The 22,949-nt window shown below is 32.8% G+C and overlaps 1 protein-coding gene across 4 annotated transcripts; it reads right to left on the bottom strand.

Annotated features, from left to right (window-relative positions):
* Window positions 1-918: 918 nt before the first annotated feature.
* Window positions 919-12,036, bottom strand: LOC107404545 (uncharacterized). Of its 4 annotated transcripts, none has more exons than XM_048473413.2 (28): window positions 11,825-12,036; window positions 11,432-11,633; window positions 11,176-11,279; window positions 10,971-11,087; window positions 10,579-10,725; window positions 10,077-10,436; window positions 9,808-9,965; window positions 8,540-8,661; window positions 8,357-8,448; window positions 7,894-8,137; window positions 7,703-7,802; window positions 7,074-7,222; window positions 6,873-6,943; window positions 6,602-6,775; window positions 5,983-6,054; window positions 5,553-5,654; window positions 5,378-5,467; window positions 4,305-4,380; window positions 4,123-4,216; window positions 3,946-4,015; window positions 3,634-3,813; window positions 2,934-3,056; window positions 2,761-2,844; window positions 2,444-2,628; window positions 2,118-2,256; window positions 1,943-2,002; window positions 1,380-1,484; window positions 919-1,287 (listed from the first exon to the last, which is right to left on the bottom strand). In XM_048473413.2, exons 1-28 carry the CDS (start codon window positions 11,918-11,920, stop codon window positions 1,174-1,176), a joined length of 3,630 nt encoding a protein of 1,209 aa, XP_048329370.1. In that variant the 5' UTR covers window positions 11,921-12,036; the 3' UTR covers window positions 919-1,173. The 4 variants fall into 4 exon arrangements, with proteins under 4 accessions (XP_048329370.1, XP_048329369.1, XP_048329367.1 ...); XM_048473412.2 differs by having other exon boundaries at window positions 10,068-10,436; window positions 11,825-12,035; XM_048473410.2 differs by having other exon boundaries at window positions 9,808-10,436.
* Window positions 12,037-22,949: the final 10,913 nt, after the last annotated feature.

Genomic DNA, 22,949 nt, shown 5'->3' with positions numbered 1-22,949 from the left:
AAAATGTACAAAGTGAGAATTTCAATGTTTCTTTTGGCTTTCAACTATTAAAATTAATTAGTAAAAACTGACAAATATTAATAAATATATCTAGTTTGATAAATATAAAAAATTAAAAAAAAAATTAATGATAAATCTCAATTGCAATTGACCTAAATAACATCATAGCAAAACCTAAAAAGTGTAAATGAAATTCACCCTTAACTAATTTAACTTTTTACAGGATTGCATTGGGATTTCGGTAGATAACATTTTAGGGTTCATTTGAATTATTTTAATTTGAACTGGGTTAAGATTACAATAGTCCAATCATCTGGGTTTTTTCCAAGCTGAATGGTCCCTAGATTTGGGTTAAGCTTACAATCGTCCAATCAATACTTTAAACTTGTATTCCAAAATTGCCGCTAATGACTTTTGACCTTGCCAGCGACTTTGAATACGAAAAGGCTGTAAAAACCACTTCTTGTCGGCCTAGTTTCCTTCTAGTTGAGTAGCAAGTTACCCTACCCATCCGAAAATTAAAAAAATAAAATAAAACTCAGCAAAAACGTAGCAACTAGTTTTGCTGCTGCAAATCAAGGTTCACATAATTATATAATTAAAAATTGCAAATTCTTTATAGGATAATTTGTACCCGAAAGACAGAGCTTGAGATGATCAATACATATATACAGCCTCTTTGCTCTAATTAGCATCCTATATGTATAAAAATGAGCATAAAAATTATTATAGATATACAGTAGATCTAATTTATTTTTATTAAATGAATTAAGAAACTAAATTGGTATATGTACCAAAAACAAGACTTAAAAGATTGATTCAGCCTGCATTTCGTAATTATGAAATCAAAATTTGTAGTTTCAAATATTATTTTGATGTTTTTTAAGTTGGCAGCAAGAGGATGGGGAAGAAAACACAAGCAGCAAAGCCGAGCCATTGAAGGCTTCACTCTCTTTATACCACCATCCTGAGCCTAAGGATAAGAATAATTACTTAGAACCACTATATCTCATTTTACAGACAAAATGGTTCTCCAGCAAACCCTTAATACATGGGAGCCAAATTGCACTCAATGGGCTTTTAGGAGAATTTTTTTGTAGAGAAACAGTTAAAAAGAATTACAAAACTATAAATAGAAAGAGAGAAGTTAAAACCATTTATACAGGGAAGCAATCACATGAAATAGCTGAGAGCCTTCTTTCTTCTAGAACCCCCTTCACCATATAGTTCATTCCATTGCAAAAGCTCTGTCATGTTTGCGGATTCAGATGAAACACTCGCGCATACCTAAAACACAATGGCAGGCTCAGAAATTTAAAAAACAGGTGGGATGGGGCGGAGGTAAAAGATGAAAGTTAATAGGGTAGCTTCTGTTTTACCCGCTCATGAGCATATTTAAAGTCCTCCATGTTCAGAGGACGTATATCAGCACTGCCACTCAAAGCTGGAGCAGGTTTGCCTTCAGCAAGTGCAGTTGCACGATCCTGTTAATAAATAAACAAATATTGGACGATCCTGTTAATAAATAAACAAATATAGGAGGGAAATCAATAAGTTTCAACATAGAGATATGGCTAGCATGAATATAGGTTCACAAGCTAACCTAGCCTTCTTAAGATTTACTGGTGAAAGGCTATCAGGAATCACTTGTTTGTTTGCAAATTAAGCGTGTCAAGGTGCGTTCTTTTTTTTTTTTTTTTTTTCTTTTTTTTTCCCCCCTTTTTTTTGAAAGGTTAGAATTAAGGGAGTTAAATCGGTAAAAAGAGCACAAACACAGCTGATGAATGTAGTTAGTTCAGAAAGGCCCTTTGGTGTAATTTCCTTTGCCCTGGGTGGATGATGTTTTAGTTGAGTTGAAGTGCTTTCATATGAATCATCCAATGCAAGATATTATAATACGATAAACAGAATCATACCAAATTCGCTCTACTGTTAAACATACCTTTTTTTCTTTCTCCAATATCTCTTTGATTGGACGGTGTGCAGCAGTTACACAGAGATTCTGCAATGAATACATTTCATTTCAGTCCAAAATGTCAACAAGTAACAATGCCATAAAGTGGATCTAACGAAAGGAAAATGCCATAGGAAAGAAGACTCTAGAATTTCTATTAAACCTTAAGGTCACTTCCAGAATATCCATCTGTCATGCTTGCAACAGCTTCAAAATCAACATCAGGAGATAAATCCTCTTTTGCCAATATGACTTTCAATATCTTTGCTCTATTTGGAGCATCAGGCAAATTTACCATCAATCTGTGGAAGAAAACTTGTCAAAGAAGAAATGGCACATGCTGTTTTCTTGAAATTATTGGGTAATTTCAAATAAAGAATGGCAAGGTAAAAGATTGGAGGCAATTAATGCATATGGAAAGCACAGGTTGAAAGCAAAAACATATGCAAATCAATGGACTATCAGGCCTATTTTGGTACGATGTTTTACCTACGCGGTAACCTCCGAATGACAGCTTCGTCAAGGTCAAACGGCCTATTCGTAGCTGCAAGTACCAGAACCCGTTCTGTATCTTTTGTCCGTAAGCCATCCCAGTTTACCATAAATTCATTTTTCATCTTACGCATGGCCTCATGCTCCCCCGGATTTTCCCTTCGGCCCAACATGCTGTCAACCTATAACACATCCAATGAAGAAAGTATTATGAACAAGTAATAAGAAAACCCAAACTGACTACATAAATAAGGGATATTAGAAAGCCCAAACTGACAGCATAAACAAAAAAATATAACTTATAAGATGCTTACTTCATCAACAAATACAACACTAGGAGCAATTTTACTAGCCAGTGAGAAAACTGCTTTCACATACTTTTCACCCTCACCAAACCACTGCAGTAAGAAAAATGACGAGTTAGTGTTTATTAAATGAATCGATAAAAAGATAGAATCACAATAAACAAATTTTAGAAATTGGCAACCTTCGATGTGATGCTCGACATGGAAATGTTAATAAAGTTTGCACCAGCTTCAGTAGCCACAGCTTTTGCCAGCATTGTCTTACCTGTACCAGGGGGCCCAAATAATAGTATGCCCTTGCAAGGCTGCACAAAGAGGACATATAAGAATAATTAACCAGATAGGATGATTAAACCTTGTTCAAGGCACACCAACATGAGCAAAAGCATTGAGTCCTTAATAAACTATAAAAGTCTGGAAATTAGGGCACGGTGAAATATAGCAGTAGCAATAGGACACTTAAGTGTTACAAAAAATAAATTTTAATGTTTAATCTTCAATGATGTGCGTGTTAGAACATCCATATACTATTAGCTGAAAAAATTATCATACAGAAAGCATGAAAACACACATGAACACAGTAACAATTGTTATCTATAGACTATAATGCAGCATCTCTCATGAATAATTGCACATAGAGATTTTGATTTATAAAAAGTATCACATACAATAACCCTAATGAGGATAGAAAATAAAAATAAAAATGAATGAGCTCTTCATTTTATCCCTAGACACAATAACACGATGCGTACACTAAAATGGATTTCCATAATAACAAATACAAAGAAATCAAGTAAATCCAAAACCTATTAACAATTCATAAAAAGCAACAAAAAGACACAAGGAGAACCATAACATTTTTTATATGGAAAGTATTAAAACCTTTGTTAATTGCCCCTTGCAGAAGAGTTCAGGCCTTTGCAAAGGAAGCATCACCAGCTCCTTTAATGTATCCTTGACATTTTCAAGAGCTCCAATATCATCAAATGTTACACCAATGTCACTGGGTGGAATAACATCAGCCAGAAGCCTTTTCTCAAATTCATTTTCAGTTACAACGTCCTGATTTCACCCAAAATAATCATCATCAAATTAACAAATCCATTTGTTTTCTAGCGACAATATCATTTTAAGATTGGCCTCCATAACTAAAATTTGAGATATTAGCCAGTTGCAAGTAGGTATAACAATTACCTTAAGTGACTTCTTCAGGCTTTTTGATTCATTTTGGATGGCTTGTAGTATTCCAATCCCATACTGGATGCTGCCAGAATTGCAACATGGCATTACAACTGTGCAATATGCATCCAATGGCTAATATTTCAGCTAACTATTATCACATAAGACAGCAGTAAATGAGCTATCAATTACCTCTCACGGGATAAAGCAAGTCTTGCATCTGGATCCGCTTCAGGATTCTGCATTAAATGATGGCTTAGAGCCCATCCAACTACTTTCTCTGTACCTGTAACACATGATACAGCAATTCAAAAAATTAAAAGAAAACCAAAGAAAAAACCTTTGATGACTTAACATAATAAAAGAGGACATACTTTCATTTGTAAGTGTCTGATCTTTGATGCATAATGTCTCAAGTCCTTCGCATTCCATGCCACTCCGACCCAAAACCTAAGAACGGAAGCTTACCATGATTATCATATGAACTAATTATTGGCCTTCCTATGGGGGAAATATTATAAGCATGTTCCACAATATATAGACCGAAGAAAACGAATAATGTGCATGTTCATAATAAATCTGTAACATTAGCTGCTTCATATCATTTTTGCCATTGCCAAGTTCTCTTGATGTCTTTGGAAAGGTTCATTGATAAATAAAAAGAAATAAAGTTTGCTATTGATCATACTGTTAAGGGCCAAAGACAGTACAGAAGTCAGCAAGACGTATAACTACTTTTCCAACCACAATATGGTAATTCAGGTAATTGGATTTTCAGTCATCTACAGACTTGAGAAACCACACTTGAAAGGTTTGACAAAAAAAATCAACTTGAAGAAACACATCGCTAATACAACCAAAGGCTTAAAATAACTACAAGAACACATAAAATCCGTATAAATGGTAGATTCTGTAGGCAAAATTGTTATGTACACAAATTACTTAGGAAGAAGTAATACCAGGTTTATGAGTGGCCAACCCAAATAAAGGAACATGTTATAGAACAATATATAGACCACCATCCATAAACAAGGTTTTCAAGCTTCAGCATTTATCAAAATTATCTATAATTTTAAACATTCAAGGTGCCAGCCTTACACAAACCATAAAAAAAAAAAAAAAAAAAAAAAAAAAAAAATGTTATCTTAATGTTTACCAAAAAACATGTTCTTTTAAAGTATTTCAACTAGACAAGTAGTTTTTCAGGCTATAATTCATCCAGACCATCTGAGGTTTTCACTAATTATAATTTAATCCCTCAAGTTTAAAATAACAATTAGCACCCCTAGAGGGGGTGTGGTTGATCTTAAGGGTATGAATGAAACAAAAGAGCAGAAAGATGATGACTTATTGAAACCTAAAGGGAGGTGAAAGATATTAACACTAGTTTTTAAGCAAAGCTCAAAATAATAGTTTTCAAACTCATGCAGAGAAAAGAAGTTCTCACAGTGCGTAAGAGCTTCAGATTTCCCTTCATTTTGAGGGTTTCAGAATCTCGATCTAACTGGTGCTTCCATGATGCAAGAAGCGCCTCATCCTGCAATGATTGACAAGCTTCTAATAATTTGATGTCATTAAGCTTTTTAAAAGAAAATTAATCATATGAAATTCAAGATGCAAACCTGTGGCATATGAATGATAACTTTATTGGGGAAAAGCTTAGTCAGGAATTTTGTAGCTTTGGGAACATCCTTCACTCTGTCATGCAGTCTTCCAAAACTATCCTGAAAAAAATCACAAAACAGAGTCAGCTTTGGTATATCAACTGTTCAATATCAATCACAGCACCATTAACAAATTTATTGAGTGAGACAATTTTATAGAAGCTAGAAAGGTGTTTCCTAAACATGTTAAGCCTTACACCTGCGAAACTTCCTAAATTAACTGTATACAAAGTATATCAACCACCCACAAAAATGCCCTGTATTTAACTAGAGGAAGAACCCAACCAACTCATCTGAACTTGTCTCATCCCAAAAAAAAGAAAAGAAAAAAAGGATGGGAAGTGCAGAGATAAAAAAACTTAAAAGATATGGGAGGTATAACCATTACCGGGAATGCCAAGTCAAGAAGAGCAGTTTGGTTGCTGCCAAACTTTGTGAAGAGCAGACCACCAGGATGTGACTGCAAAGAGAAATTAGGAATCAAAAAATAAAAATATTAAATGTCTATCTACTAGCATGATGTGCACAGTTGTTTACTCTTTCAACAACTTAAAGCTTCTGAGTTTTATTGTTACATAAGCTACTTATTATGTCAAGAACAAGAAAAGGCTTTTTTCAGGATCCCTACTCCATCTCTCCCTTTCTATATCAAAAGATATTAAGACAGATTTTAAGACACCCTTACACAACAGTTCAAAAAAATCTAGACTAGCGTGGAAAATTTCATTAATCCAACAACTGTAAAATCATTTAATAATGGTAATTTCATTCAGCATCAATATGCCAAGTCATAAGATAGCATGTTCCAATACAGATTATACTTTTCTCATTTCTAAAGTTCTTCTGCAATCTTTCATTTTGTTGCTTCTGTATGCAAGTTAAGCCTCATGCCCAAAATGGTAAACTAACTTTCTCATATCGCAATGTAACATAAGGCATATATCATAATATAAAAACTAACAATAAAATATATTTGGTCAATAAATCCACAGAACAAACAAAATTACCTTCTCCTTCCGATTGTCAGTATGAGTATGAGAACCAATCACAATAACATTATCAGGAAGGTTTTCAAGCCTGCTTTTAAATGGATTGTACGAATCTGAGTTTCCAACTAGAGACTTCTCAGCATCTTTCATGAACAAAATGAAAGGAGAACTTCTGCTCTCACTAATTACAGCCTAGAAAGAAGATTACACTATGTTAATAAGAACCTAATAAAATAGAAACAAAGCAAAAAGAACAATTTACATATATACAAAACAAAAACAATGCCACCTCAAACAATGTGTTAATGAGTAACTTGTCCAGTTCTTCCACGCCTGTGTTCTCCAAACGAAGATCGTTAACTAGAAACAGAGGAGGAAGACAGAGAACCTTAGTATCTGGGAGCAAAAAAAGACAGAGAAAACAGACAAAAAGACAGGAGGAAAAAAAAAAGTGGCAGAAATCAACAGTTACAGGGTTTATGAAATGTACCATTACAGAAGAATCCATGACCTACTTCACAGTGACCACCAAGATCAACCCCATCAGGTATAGGTTTATCAAATCTCACACCTACTTTCGACATCGGATTATCCTCAAAAAGTAACATAACCTTTCCCTTGGATCCATTAGATGGGCCCCTATATAGTGAGTAAAAATACATAAATAACAGGACAACCGCAAAATTATGAAGAAAACTGTATCACCTCCATTTTTAACAAACTATATAAATTAATTAGAATAATCCAATGAAAATCCCATCTACATACGTAAAATTGTTAACTTCAAAAGAACAATTATTCTAGTTCTTAAACTTGTTTCAGAACAGAAACTTGTTTCAAAACCGTTCATGATCAGAAATTATTATTCTAGTTCTTAAACTTGTTTCAGAACAGAAACTTGTTTCAAAACCGTTCATGATCAGAAATTTCTAAGTTCCCAATATTCACTCTCAACCATAGGTCACGATGTGATTTATACATCAAAACCAGCACATAGAACTTACTAAAAAACTATACAACTCAACTAAAACTGTAAACAGTAGACAGCATAGACAACCTAAAAGGAGCACAAATAAGTTCTTTAGGAATTTAGAAATTTATTATATAGTAAGTATGTACCTTGAAGAAGATGCAGATGTATATAAGCCACCAGAAACTGGACTGAATCTTACTCTATCACCTGCATGATTCATGTTCAGAGAAATCATGCCAAGTTCAGCTACAAAAAAATCTCAAACTTACTAGATTATGAGAGAGAATGAGAAAGCCTACGGCAAAAGGCTATCCAAGAATAACCTAAAATGGCATACCTAATTTGAATAGATAACTCTTAGATGCCCCAGAGGAGGAGGGAACAGTATCTGACTCCATCTTTGGTTGAGATTCAAGGCCAGAGGAAGGTGCATTGGAAGAGCTTGGCGTCTCAGCTTCACATGTTGACTGATTTACAGTCTTCGCCAAGTCAGTGGGTACAGGGCTCTGTTTGGTACAGCTGCATGATTTATCTGCATTCAATCCTTCCTTCAGAAGCTCAGCTTCCTTTGATGATAAACCCTACAGCAGATTTTTTAATTATTCCCATTTATTAGCCTCTACCATCCCCTTAACAAATAAAAAAGGATTAGATAATGATTGCAATAATGAAATAATAACATGAACTCATTAGATCATGATATGAATGATCAAAACATGACACCAGGTCCCATCAAAGCATTAAAAATGAGAAGTAGGGTGAATTTATTTTCAAAATCAAGAATGTGCTGTTTATCTTACACCCAAAAATGAATGACTATCAAATATTAGCAGCTTCGCTCCAAAATAATTAGCAAGAGCCTTTGCCAACATTTCCTGATATATCTCTGACCCTGCAAAGTCATTTAAATAGAATAATTAACTTCCAATACACTATGCATAACAGATCTACTATAGAACTTAAACTGTAAATCAGACACGAACCTGCAGGACCAGAAAGCAAAATACGCGGGTTCACAGTAGTAAGTTCTGAAGTATACTTTGCATGTTCTTTATGTTTCAGGTGTATAAATGAAGCTGCAATCAGCACATTTTTTGTATTTTCACTGCAACAGAAGGTAGAACAAAAGACCACATATTATTGGTGCATAAATCAAGTTTAAAAATAAAAGGAAGGATACCAAAAATGATAACCATTATAAACCAATGTTAAAAGTTATCAATAAATCGGCTACACCTGAGCTCAAAGTTAACAATTTCATAATGATAGTTCTAAAAGCTTACATGTAAACACAACTAAGGAAGCACATGAATAAGAGGCAACAAAAGTATGAACAATCCAGCATCAATCCTAGGACTTTATTTAGGAGTGAATTATATCTTATCATGTCAGTGCATAGCACACCCATATGAGATTTATTCATATTAAATTGGATACTCATTCATATTGAATATTGGAAATCACCACCAAAGGCCTCACAAGTCATGGTGCAACATAGTAAACCTTCACACTATTCTACGTTGGAATCAAGTCCTTAGGACCTATAACAAAGCTTGGTGCTAGCCTACAAATAGATCTCGTACTGACCAAACAAGTCCTTTTAGAGGAAATGCAATCCTTGATTTGATGTGAGTCCCAGGTAGAGCAAATCAAGGTAGAAAAAATGTTGATATACAACATGGGAGATGAATACAGTAATTAAGACCATAACAGAAATAAATGAGAAAGCAAAAGTATGCAAAGGCCGACATTAACATAGCTTACAAGAAATAATAATTTGAAGTTTGTACCATGACAAAGGCAACTACCAAGCTCCACCTACACTCCTGTTCCTGTTTCTTTGTTTATGCCCAATCCAGAACCAAATTGTTATACAAACTAAATAAAATTCGTTATTCAAATCCTTCTAAAATTTCCTGCCCCTAGAAACACAATTTATAATCAAAGAATACCATACAATTACGCAATAAATAAGAAAAGGAAGCAAGTCATCACTCATCAATGCGGAACCATGAACTTAGAATCTGGATTTTGGACATGCAAACATAAATGGGGCTGAAATCCAACAAATTGGAAGAAATCCAATTAATTTGTTCAGTTGCAACATTGGTAAAAGCAATAGCAACAATAAAAACAACATCAAATGAAAAGAATCATACCTCAAATAATATGGGAAATTGTCAAATGAAATTGCAACATTGGTAAAAACAATAGCAACAATAAAAACAACATCAAATGAAAAGAATCATACCTCAAATAATATGGGAAATTGTCAAATGAAACATCTAAGTTTTTTCCATCAAGAATTCCCGCATGAATATCCTCTTTAAAGACTGCACACCGCAACGACATGCCCGATGTCGACGCTTGCTGTGAATCCGTCATCCACTCGTTTCTTTCTTCCAATACCTGTTTACAGATACCTTTGCTCAATTTCAGTTTACAAGTAGGTGACCCAGCTAACATCCTCAATAAAGGCCTTAGCAAATCAGTCATCCCAGAGAGTTTTACATTGCCTGCCTCTGTGCCAGAGTCTGCGTTGCATTCTGGAGTCTTTTCAATTGCTCCAATGTCTTCAGCTTTATCACTCCCTAAGTTTAGAGTTGAGTTGCCTTCCAGGCCATCAAGCTCTATTTCTGTACCATCATGAATAACAGAATGAGAGGGTACCTCGGTACCTGGGAGATTTTTACCAGTGCACTGTGCTGGAGACTTCCACCGCGATAAATCTTGCTTCTGGTTTGACAAAGATGCCAGAATGGAAGCCCCATTCATAGCCGAAGCATCCCCTGTCCGCTTCTCAAGCTGCAAATATTTTCCAACACTACTCTGAGCCTCCACACCTTTAACAACTAGTTCAGTAATGCGTTGCTGAAAAATCTATATCAATAAAATTAAGGAATACATCATCCAGTACACAAGGAAACTTACGCAGAGGAATGCAAAAGAGATACAAGAACTGTATACAAAACAAATTTCAAAAATATAGAGAACCCAGTAAATTATTGCTTTTAAAGGATACATAAGCATGGCTGCCAAGCACACCAAAAACAACCTCATCACCCGAATTAAGATCACAATTTGTACTTTTCTTGATGGTTGTCCCGTTTACCTGCACCGATCCCTTACTTCCCATACTTTCTAGAACTGCTACACAACTGCCATCGCGCTGATCATTTCCACAAAGAATGAGGGTCATACTGCATGTAAATTTATTAAGCAATTCAACTTTAAAAAAGAAAACGAAAAAAGAGAAAACAGGCGGAGCCAAGTAGACATTTCAACCACTCCTCTCCACTAAGAACCCCCGATATCCACTGACAACAAGTCCGCAACCAAAAGCTTCTGTTTTGCACTAAATCCAACCAAAAAAAAAAAAAAAAAAAAGGTGAGAACAGTGACTCTCAGAAGTACCTGCGTGCGCTTGATCTTGCAAAGACAACCACTAATTGACTGTTCCTTGAAAGAAAAATTGCAGCTTTTGTGTGAACCAATAGTAAAATTGGGTGCTGAAATATCAATATTCGCATTCTGCAATCACAGAAAAACACTTAGCTCAAGCAAGAAAATGAAAAACCAAGACATTGAAATTGATCAAATAAAAATAAGCAAACCTAACCTGTCCAGACTGTGACAAAAGCCTGCACCAAGGCATCTCAAAACTCTTCGGATAAAACCCCCAAGGGAGAGTACCCCTCGGCTTATCCACCACAGGCGAAGACCCTCCAAGAAATCACCAACAAAAGCCCAAAACAAGAAATTTATCAACCACCACTTCAGAAAACCCCAAATTCCCCCCCCCCCCTCCCAAAAACAAAAACAAAAAAAACAAAAAAAAAAAGAGATCTCTTCTCCGTGATTAAAAAAACACTTACCTTCAGCGATCGGCGTTGCAACAGCAACCGCCTGAGACGCTGCCTCTGTCGTCTTCCCAGAACTCACTCCATCTCCGGCGATCGGAACATCGTCGGAACCACATTCTCCAGGATCGGCGGGCGGCGGAGGAGGTGGCATGCACAGTTCCTTTGAATTCTCCGCCGTCGGCATAGATTTATCCGTACCTCCACCATTGTCAACCTGCAAAAACCACACGGATTCAAAACCCTAAATCTCAAAATTCATTTCCAAAGCAAAAAAATTAAAATAAAATAAAATCCAAACGTCGACGCTCCAAACAACAAGAACTCAAACCAAAAACAAGAAACGGAGATTTTTCTTCCAATAAAAAAAAAAAAAAAAAAGAACACACAAAACAAAACAAAACCAACCTTTGGACGCTTCGGCGATGGAGGTTTATCGTCGGACGACGAAGATCTTTTGCTATTGTTACCAGAGAAAGATCCACTTCGTCTCGTTGAAACCATGACTCTCTGCTGGTCTTCTTTTTCTTTTCCTTTTTTTATTTTTGCCGGATTTTTTATTTTAAATTTTTTTTTTTCTATCTGTTTACACTGCCACAAGAGAGAGAGAGAGAGGATATATATACGAAAGTCAATTTTTATTTCCATGGAATTTTAAATTTCTTTTATATATATATATATATATAATTTATTGTATTTCATGAAATTGTTTTTAAAAATTAAAATAAATAATAATTAACTTTATTGGTTGGTGCACGGAAAATTTATGCCCCCTAATCGGACCTAATACATGGAGAAGACGTCGTAACTTAAGCGGCTCACGTTAGCATATGGAGTTTCCGTTGCGGTGAGCTGTGTAGATTAGGCAATTTTTGTGCGTAGTTGTTTTTCTTTTTATTTTATTTATTTAATTTTTTTGTCTTTGTATTTAATTAAGTAGTTTCAATTTATTTATACTCTTTGACTAAACGAATTTAATGACAAATTTTTTGGTATTTATGTTTATGAAAAGTCTTACTGGAAGTTAAAATATGTCAAATAATGTATAATTTTACTATTTACATTTATTGGTAAAATATAAATAAATGGTAGTGCTTGTTTTTATGGTCAATTTAATAGAATAAAAAATAAGTTTAAAAGTTTGAATTATAGGCTTGCATGCATGGATAAGATTTTGGAATTTTAAAGAAAGTCAAATACAACACAAAGTCATATACTATATTTCGGAGTTTGAAATTTATTGGAAAAATCGTATAAAAACACCGTACGTTTCATATTTTATATTAGAATTGAACAAGATTGGTAAGCAATATATGACTTCAAACAATTTTGACAACATGCTATTTACTTAAAGAACCTTTATGGATAAAATAAGTATTTTTCTATTTTTTTTGGAAAAAGGGATAAAATAAGTATTTGAACTGAATATTTTTTAAAAATAAAATTGGGAGAAAAAAAACAAACAATAACTTATTTATTGTCAAATTTATTTAAAGAGACTAATACATATTTTGTTATTATCACACCTAAAGAATATAACCAAAAATAAAAAAATAAAAGAACTTTAAATTATATGTTTATTTGTTTTTACAAGAAGTATCTTCCAAGGTTGACCTTGTAAAATTATATAAGATCTCTAATCTCAACGTTTTGATTTGTTTGTATTTATTTAATTGAGTTGAATTTGTCTTTTAAAACTAAATATAATATGTAGTGTCATTTTTAAATATAATATGTAGTGTAATAGGATTAGGTTTTTGGTGTAATATTATAAGGATAAATTAAGCTGAAATGATTAAAAGGATTGTTTATTTTCATGTAAATATACATACATATATACAATTCCTAAAAATATGTTCAATGTCAATATATTCACACAAATTTCGAAGAACTTGTTGTACATGTGGTACTATATTTACTTAATTAACAATTAATTTAAAAATTAATTGCAATAGTTTTGTTTAATATTGATATGTTTATTTATTTTTAAGTAATATTATATAAATGATAATAATTATTTTTATTTTCACAATAAATTCACAGTATGTAACAAATCTTTTAAAAATTAACAATTTATCTTACAATCTTTATTAGAGTTCTTAAACAAATCAGTGGTAAAATATTTTTTTAAATGGTTATCTCTGTTTTTTATATGGCAAAAAAATTTTAATAATATATAATCATTTGAAGATGATCTAAACATATATAATTTCTGAAGTAAGTATATAATTTCCATTGGGAAAGTATTTGTAGTTGTGACATATTAATATTAATTAATGCTGTTCAAATCTCTAAAATAAATGCAAGAGATGTGACTTTTATACAACAAAATTTCATTTATACATTAATTCGAAAAAACATATTATATTCTTTTGATCCATCCTCCGGTCATCACTCACCAATCAACACCACCACCATCAACCAATTGAATTTTTCCATAAAAATGAATGTGTTCATTGAATTAAAAAAAAAAAAAAACATTATATTCATTTTTATCACGTAAATTTCAATGAGAAATAAAATAAAATAAAAAATTGAGGGTGGTGGTTTAGGAGCAACCTACCATAAAAGATGGCCGTTCGATTATTCGGTGATGAGACTTTTTTTTTTTTTTTTTTTTTTAAAGAATGAATGTGGCATAAAAACCGAAAAACAGTGTCGTTTTGCATGAACGTTACGGGTTTTGCATGGTTCATTCGTCCTTTTGTAGGCGTGGAAGCGTGCTAACGTGCGCGTGTTAAGTGTATAAATTTTAGTCTACTCAGTTGCACGTGTAAAAGTATGTACCTTTTCTTTTTCTTTTTTTTTTTTCCTCTCTTTTTTGGGTCAAAAAGGATTTTAGTGAGTAATATTCCAGTACATTAATCAGAGTGTAAATATTGCCAAAATTATGTTCTATTTGTCTAATGTTGATCGGACGGCTCTCAAGTCCTTAATCATTGCATGAATGTCATGTCAGAATTTTCTGCCCAATCCCATATGAATCTCCCATGCTTACAGCTTTATCCATATCTCCCATTAAATATTTTGTATTTAATTTTTCATTATATAATTTAACAAATTAATTTCACCTGATAAAAAATTTTAATTTACTTTGTTGTTATATCTATATATATATATATATATATGTATGTATATCAAACATTGTTGTTAGTGCATATGAATTTGACAGTTAAAATTATTTTTACAGATATTATATAATACCAATATTGAAATCAAAGAAAATTATGATTTTTTTCCCTTTAATTTTGTTTTTAGCGTCAATTTGATGATTAGACTCTTTTTTTTTCTTTTTTCTTTTTTTTTTTTGGAGATTGATGGTTAGACTTGTTCTTTAAACAATATAAATGTATAAAATATTGTAATCAGACTAGTTGCTGTTGTTTTTGGTTAATCAAAATTAATTTGGATATTTTGTAATTTACCTAATAAAAATGTGACATTAGCATATAAAACAGAATAACATCTTCTAATCCGGGGGTATATATTAATCAATCCTTATTGTTGTGAACAAATTAATAAATATATATTACACAAACATAATTTCTGTTTACAGTCTGACCAAAATATATAGAAATATCTTACAATATCATGGTAAATACAATTATGTCCACAACTTGTCAATAATTATTGTTCTTTCTTTTTATTTTTCTTTTCACGTACACATGAGATAGCCAATATTAAAAAAAAAAAAAAAAAACTGTTGTAAAAAAAAAATAATTGGATTGATTTGAATTATATCAGATTAAAAAAAACTAACCCCTTCATCTTTGGTAACATTTACCATAAAAAAAATAAAATAAAATAATTTGTAACTCATCAGTTATTATCAATTGGATTTATAGGTACTTGACAATTAAATGATTATTTTAAAAAATTCACTTCTTCAAATTAAATTTTTTAAAATGAAAAATTCAATATATAATTATATATAATTAATTAGTAATTATTATGTCAATAGTAATCATTATCATCATCGATAATAAATAGTAAAAAAATAAAATTTACGACAACATAAAGACCAAAATTGAAAAATTGTGTTCATTTGATAAAACTTTATTATTATTATTATTATTTTACTAAGTGGCCACACAAAAAGTAGTTTTTTACTATTTATGTATATTCAATATTTCAAATAAAAAGAATATCAATGTAAGAGCCAAAAATAAAAATCTAATTTAACTTTGTTTGAAGTAGTGGCAAATACAATTTTATTTTTATTATTAGTGATATATGTAATTTTATTTTTGTATGAATAATCAACGGTTTAATATCATTGCATATATATTTTTGATAATCACTTGTACAGTCCGTTTATAGTGCAGATGATTTTTATGCAGACTACAGTATTGGTGGTGATTTTTTAAAAAATCATCATTAATACTATAAAAAACCGTCACCAATATTACGATTTTTATGTAGACTATCTTCACCATAGAATTTCGGACCACTTATATACACATACATATATTCGATAGTACGTATTGAATTATCTGAAGTGGTACGATTACGAAAGAGAAGAGAGTTTCCATCAGAGCTTGGTTTGACAGTAACTTTCGAGACTGTGCTTCTGGCTCCAGGTTTATTTTTGTTGCTTTCTGAAAAATAAAACAGCAACTGAGAATAAAACATGTTTTCAATAAATCCAAATACTCTAAACAAAGTAAGAAACACCGAAAACCCAACATTTTCTTGTCGCGGTGAAACATCATGTATGACTTAAAAGAACTGAGTTTTCCACGAAGACGTCTACTTTTAACTTTGTTATCGTTTTTGGTCTTAGACTCTGTCGTTTTGGTACCCCACCTTTAGACTTTGAGCTTCCTTTTTTCAATCGCATTCACACCTTGGGCTTATTCCTTTCTAAAAGTACATGTCATTCACTAGGAAAGCAATGGTTAATTATTTTTATTCTTATTATTATTATTTATCTCACCTCCTTCAACGGAATTATGGAGATTTAGTTGGCTCAAATATGAAAATCTGATTGACATACTTTTTCATAATGTTCGGATTTTTAAATATTGATAAATTGAAAAAAAAAAAAAGAAAAAGAAAAGGAAAAGAGATGGTGTTATTGCCATAGCATATGCACTATTTTCTTAGGGGGAGAGGGGGCTATCTTCAGGGCCTCTTTGAACTCTATTTGCGGCCTTTCCGGCTAGAAAGAAAAGTAAAAGCCAAATAATAATATCAATTAATTTATGTTATATTATATATGCTTTAAAATACCGTAAGAATATTTGGTTTTTTTTTTTTTTTTTTTTTTGTTTTTGGGTAAAATGAAAGAATATTCGTGTTGAAGATGGCTCATTTGACCTTTTATAAAATAGAACTACGTGAGCAATTATTATTTTTAAAAAAAGGATAATCAATAAAAATTACGTTTTTTAATAAGAATTGAAGAATTCTAAGTTGTGGTTTAAGATAGTAAATAAGGCAGTAACAAGGTGTAGCTTTTGAGATTGGCTTCAGATTGATTTGGCTTTAACTTATTAGAAATCAATTCATTACAAAAGAAAAATGAATAATATATGAGACCACGAGCTACTTTTTAACAATATAAAAGAAGATTGGGGAGTAACTAGATTTATATATATATATATATACGTATCTATATAAAAGTTTTATTATTAATTTAAATATATTATATACTTATAATACATAAAAAAAATATTTGTTATGTTCAATTTTATAAAATTAAAAAAAAACTTTATGAAAAAATAATAGAAAATTGAAATTATTAATAATTTAATGTTAAAAATTAAAAAATAAAAATAAATATTCAAAATTTTATTTTATTTTATATTATAATAAGCCAAAATAATTTTGAATAAGATATTTTAAAATTTTGCAAAATTGACCTAAGTTGTAGCTCTTTTAAAATTATATAAACTGATAAGCTGAGTTTAAGAATTCTAATACTTGTCTAATTTGGCTTATTTGCACCTCTATTGGGAATGTGTTTAGATTTTTAAACTACTTATTTCCACTATTATTTAACGTTAGTTATAGAGTTTGTTAGATATCTTAATTAAGTTAAATTAAGAGGAAAAAAATGTAAATACTAAATTTAAAACCATCTGAAATAAATAAAAAGAAATGGTAAATGTGCAAAAATTTAAAACGACAAAGAAAGTTTGTGAAATGCTCACTAAAAAATGCGAATATGGATGTAAGGTTTGGATAGGGTATATACATATATATATATATACATACACCATTGTTATATTAAAATCATTTCAATTTTATTATTACTTAAGAGGGTGACTAGAATATTCGAGGTGGAAAGAACTGAAATGAAACAAACTTGATTATGGGGCTTTAGTGACACAGGGATTAATTGTGTTATTATTATTTTGGAATTATATCAAAAGCAAAATTATATATCAAGGCTTAAATTGAATTGGACTAATATACGTATCATCTCTGTTTATTTTATTCAGAAATGACAAAAACAAGTAAAATTTTAAGAAATATAGAAAGAGACACACCAATTATTATCTTATAAAAAAAGACCAAAAATATAGTAAAGGCATTAAGAAAAAACCAAATTAAGGAAAATGATTATTTTTATTTTTCTTCGTTTTTTCTTTTTCTATTTGATGGAAAAGGAAAGTGAGTTATAAAAAGCCTTCTATTGTCGAGCTGAGAAATAAAATTAATTCCATCTCCATGTAAGTTATAATTACCAGTTTAATTTTCTCTGTTTCTCTGTCTCTGTTTCTGGGGGGGGTCTGAGTTTTGTTTGATCCCCTGCTTTACAAGCAAAGTTTAATTTAGAAGACCATCACAGCTGACTTGACTTGTTATTTAAACTAACTAATACTGGAATACTAGAAGACTTTTAGATACGATCGGAATTAATTAAGAAAATTTTACAAATTTTATCAAATATTTTGTACAATATTTTAACTTTCCAAAATGACACAAACCCTTCATACAAATTTAAATTCTCACCATATATTTCTATGATGGTTTATGTTTAGGCAACTTTTTGAGTAATTTTTTCAAGCGTGCTTTTTCAAACATTTTGAGTAAATTGTAGGGTGGGAATCTGAACCCTGCATGGTTGGGTTCAGTGATTATTATTGTTGAAGTATTAATTTAATTAAGATTGGATATATCTTAATGAGTTTACTTAACACTAACATTAAGATAAGCAATTTATTATTTTCTTTATGGTGGTTGCTCTGATTGAAATCATGAAAATTGTAATATAAATTCCAGTAGCAAATGCTTCCGAAGAGTAAAGTAAATGGAACCCATGGCTCGTAGAGAGAAGTGGCGGATAAAGAGACACGAGGAGGAAGCTCCTTCAGAGTTAACATTGAGGCTTGCTCAGCTGCCAAGGTGCAAGCAAAAACCAGAAATAAAAAAAGCTATATAATTATTTATATTACATTAACTTGTATGTTTTGGCTTCAAGTTCATAACCCATTAGTTCGATAAATTGAGAATGAAGCATGCTAAAGTGGATACTGTGATAATTAAGAGTGACATGGTTTCAAAGGCTTTGATAGAATTGATTCCTACTCTCAAAATAAGAAGCTCGTTGTTGTAACCAAAAAGTCCAGTTTCAGGTACAAACCTCTATCATACGAAACTTTAATTTCTAGGCATTGTTGTTTGTTTTTAATGCTTTGTTTAACATGCAAGTGTTGCCAATTTGCCGAATGAAATTCAAAGTGTGATTTTGTGTCTTTGCATATTTGGATTATTATTATTATTCAAGAAACTATGGCTGGGTAAGATTGAGATTGAGATGCTATAATGGACCCAAAAGTAAATTAAAACTTTGTTTGAGAATTTTATACACAAGAACACAAAAATGATTCTTACTTTACGAATAGATGAAGATTATATGAATGCTCAATGCACAAATCAAAGCTTAATTTAGTAATTCTTTGATGAATCTCTAGTTTCTTCTTTATGACAGTGACAAAAAAATTATAGCAAACACATTGTTGTTCGAAACAAGACTTGAGCAGAGGAACTCTGCCATAGCCATCATTCCATTTTCTTTACTGTTTGAATGGTACAAAGATTTAATTCAAAAATTAATTCCTGTCTCCTTAGTCAGGCGGAAGCTATTATGATATGTGGCTGTATTATGATGGTACGCGACTATATGTATCAATCCAGTAATTCCCATCTTCTTCACAATGCCTTGCAGTTATAGCCTATTTTGTCCACTTTTTGCATACTTTTTTCATTCTGGCTAATTCCAAGGGTTCTATTCAGTCCAGTACGAATCCGAATTCTGCAAATGTTTCAGAAATTTAGTTATGTTTATCATACAAGAAAACCAGATTTATATGAAATGCTAATTTTTCCGAGCAAGCATTTTTTGGGGTCTAGCATACTTGTTTCTAGGAGCTCTTGTCGTTGTTTGTTAATGCTCTGCCTCATCCAGAACTTTTGCTCTAAAATTGCATTAACATCAATTTTTAACTACCAAATTATAAAAAATAAATAATAATAATAATAATAATAAAAACACCATTGAACTATGTTCTAGGATAAAAAGGATTATTCTAACCTTAACATTTAGCAACAATGATGACTGCGGTGCAATGGACAAGGCAACATTAACTCTCCCCGACAATCTCCACAGGATAGGCGTCTACTTCCCACCTTTTAAGTTTTGCTTTCCTACAAACAAGTAAATTTTTTGTACTGACCACTAAAGAACTTTGTCCATTTGAAAGTGGATTAATATTGTTTCAAGAACAGTGGATTGTAAGAGTTCTTCAAGATCATTTATAATGCTTTCTTTCTTTCATCCTTCTTTTTTTCTTTTCTTTTTTGTTTTTTTGTTTTTTTTTGGGCGACTAGATCATTTATAACTTGATAACAATGTCCAAATCACTACCACTTCGGTTACATGGTCCAACCCCACTTCGGTTCATTTATAACTTGATAACTTCATAACCGATATAGCTTTCCACTCAAATTCAAAACAGAAGGAATGGAAAAGAGTTTAACGAAACTTCGAAATATTTTGATATTATCCTTATTAAACAAAAGCTAATTGACAGATATTTTATATTTAGAATATTTTTATAAAAGTATCCACCACATTAATTATTTTTTATCTTTATTTTCTTTTCCATTAGTAATCATCTAAACAAACAATTATTACAAATATTTTATTTTCCTTTCCTTTCCTTATTAGATTTATACTTTCTTTTCCTTTCACCTTCTAATCCTTTTCACCTTCTAATCCAATCATAATTTCTTTTCCTTTCACCTTCTAATCCAATCATAATGAATTGTATATGTACATCACTTTTTTTTTTTTTTTTTTTTGGGGGGATAAATTTTCAAAAGTAGGATATGATGCCAACTTTTCTTTGAATGTGTACCGTGCAGATTGGTTATGCTATGAATGTAACACCCCGTCCCGAATCGCACCGGAATCCGTGCACGTTGACCGAGGTTGACCGTTGACCGAAGGGGTCAAAAGTTGACTTTTTGACTCGGTGGGAATTTCGAGTTGACCAGGGTACCGTGGCGAAGTGCATGACGCCCTGAGTTCGTAGACTAGTAGCACGTCGAAAACGGAGCTACGGTTTGAAAGTTATGGGCAAAACAAGTTGAAGTGTAAACTGTCTAAAAGGTGCCGGGAGTTGACTTTTTCTTGTGATGTAATTGTGAGTTGACTCTTGTATGGTTGTAAAGTACTCGTCGATACGAGTTCATAGACTAGCGGCACGCTTAAATCGGACATCCGGTTAAAAAGTTATGGACGTTTGAAGTTTACCGGATACCGTATTATTTTAATGTTTTTGGGTCGTGAACAGTGAAATGCCACGTGTCAGCTTCTGAGTGGTCCACGTGGCATGAACAGTGTCATGCAGGGGTTTTATTTGTTAAAACACTCGGGGAAGAGAGAGAAAGAGAGAGAAGAGAGAGAAAGAGAGAGAGGAGAGAGAAAGAGCCACCGCCGGCCACCGGATTTTGTCACTGTTCCGGCCGAGTTACTGTACACGCGCCGGACAGAAAGCTTGCCCACCTCATTTCCGGCAAAACCTCCAAATTTCACGGCGAACGGCCGCCGGACGCGCCCGGATCGGACGTCCGAAGTTTGGCGGCGATTTTTCCCCTCCACCGCCGGCCACCGCGAATCGGCACTATTCCGGCCGATATACAGTACACGCGCCATACACCCAGCATCCTCTCCTCAAGTCCGGCCTACCCACCAAAAATCACGACCATCGGACCACCGACGCGCCGGGATCGGAGCGTTTTCCGGCGAGGGGTCGAAAATCTTCAAACGGTGATTTCTCCGCCGTCCGACCTCCGTTTTGCTCACCGTCGGTCCCGTTGGATTGCTCTCCTCACGATCTACAAATCTGCAAAATTTCACAGCAAACGGCCACCGTCGGAAATTACTGTTCCGGCGACGGTTGCCGGTGACGTGGCGGCCCGCCGGAAATTACTGTTCCGGCGAGTACCCCGAAAATTCCGGCCAGCTCCAGTCCGCAGTGTTCGACCTCCTGAACCCAAATCCGACTTCCGTTTCCACCAATTCGCGACGGTTTGGGAGAATTGCGGAGCCGAAACCCGAAAAGCTTCCCGATAAAATTCCGACCCCGTCGGGTACGATCATCGGAAATTAAGACCGGATCTGTGATTAGCATCACTCGAGCTTCGATTCGGTATATAATTCGTAAATTTTAGTTATCGTTTGGTGTTCGCTCCCCGGGTACCCATTTGGGGATTACCCGAATAAAATATTAATATTTGTGGTTTTGGTACTGTGGATGTTTTAGGTGCACGTGCAAGTAGCGGAGTCGATCCTGCGGAGGATCTTGATTGAGATACGTGCACAAGGTGAGTGACCCACCTTCAAATTAATTTTGGGAATTTAATTGGTGAATATATAATGTGTGATTTAAATATTTGGAATTTAATTTCTATGTGCCAAATATTTATTTGAATTATTGTGGAATTATTTGTGAATTTATCGGATTTAAGAAAATGTGTATTTCACCAATTTATGCCATGTGGAATTATTTTATGGTTTTGAGGATTTTGAAATTGGTGTGGTTTTAATGGTAAATTGGGCATGATTTGATTTTCAAATATTTCGAAGAAAATATTTGGTTATGTTGGTGATTTCAATTTTTATAAAATATGCCCATGGAATATTATGAGATTTGATTATGATATTTCGAGAAATTATTTATGCTATTGGGAAAATGTGGATATTTGAATTGATGGATTTGGAAGTTGGTGGATTTGAAAATCATGGAATTTATGGTATGGATTATAAGGAAATTGTGGAGAATTTCCCGGTTCAAGCGGATGGATTATGCCCGCTATGCTTATGAAAAATGTGAAATTTGTTTTATAATTTAAATTTGCGGATTTTATAATTTTTAGATGCACCGTGCACGTACTGGTGTTCTGATTATGTGATATGGTATATGTGATATGGTTAGTGTGCACACGGTTGTGATTAGCGCGCAGGTGGGTGTGAGTAGCGCGCAGGTGATATTATGAGGGTGTCCTGTGGATGCCATCG

This window comes from Ziziphus jujuba, chromosome 2 (assembly GCF_031755915.1).
Source record: "Ziziphus jujuba cultivar Dongzao chromosome 2, ASM3175591v1".
NCBI lineage: Eukaryota > Viridiplantae > Streptophyta > Magnoliopsida > Rosales > Rhamnaceae > Ziziphus > Ziziphus jujuba.
Note: the sequence above shows the minus strand (reverse complement) of the source record. Positions and strands in the feature narration are given on the sequence as shown.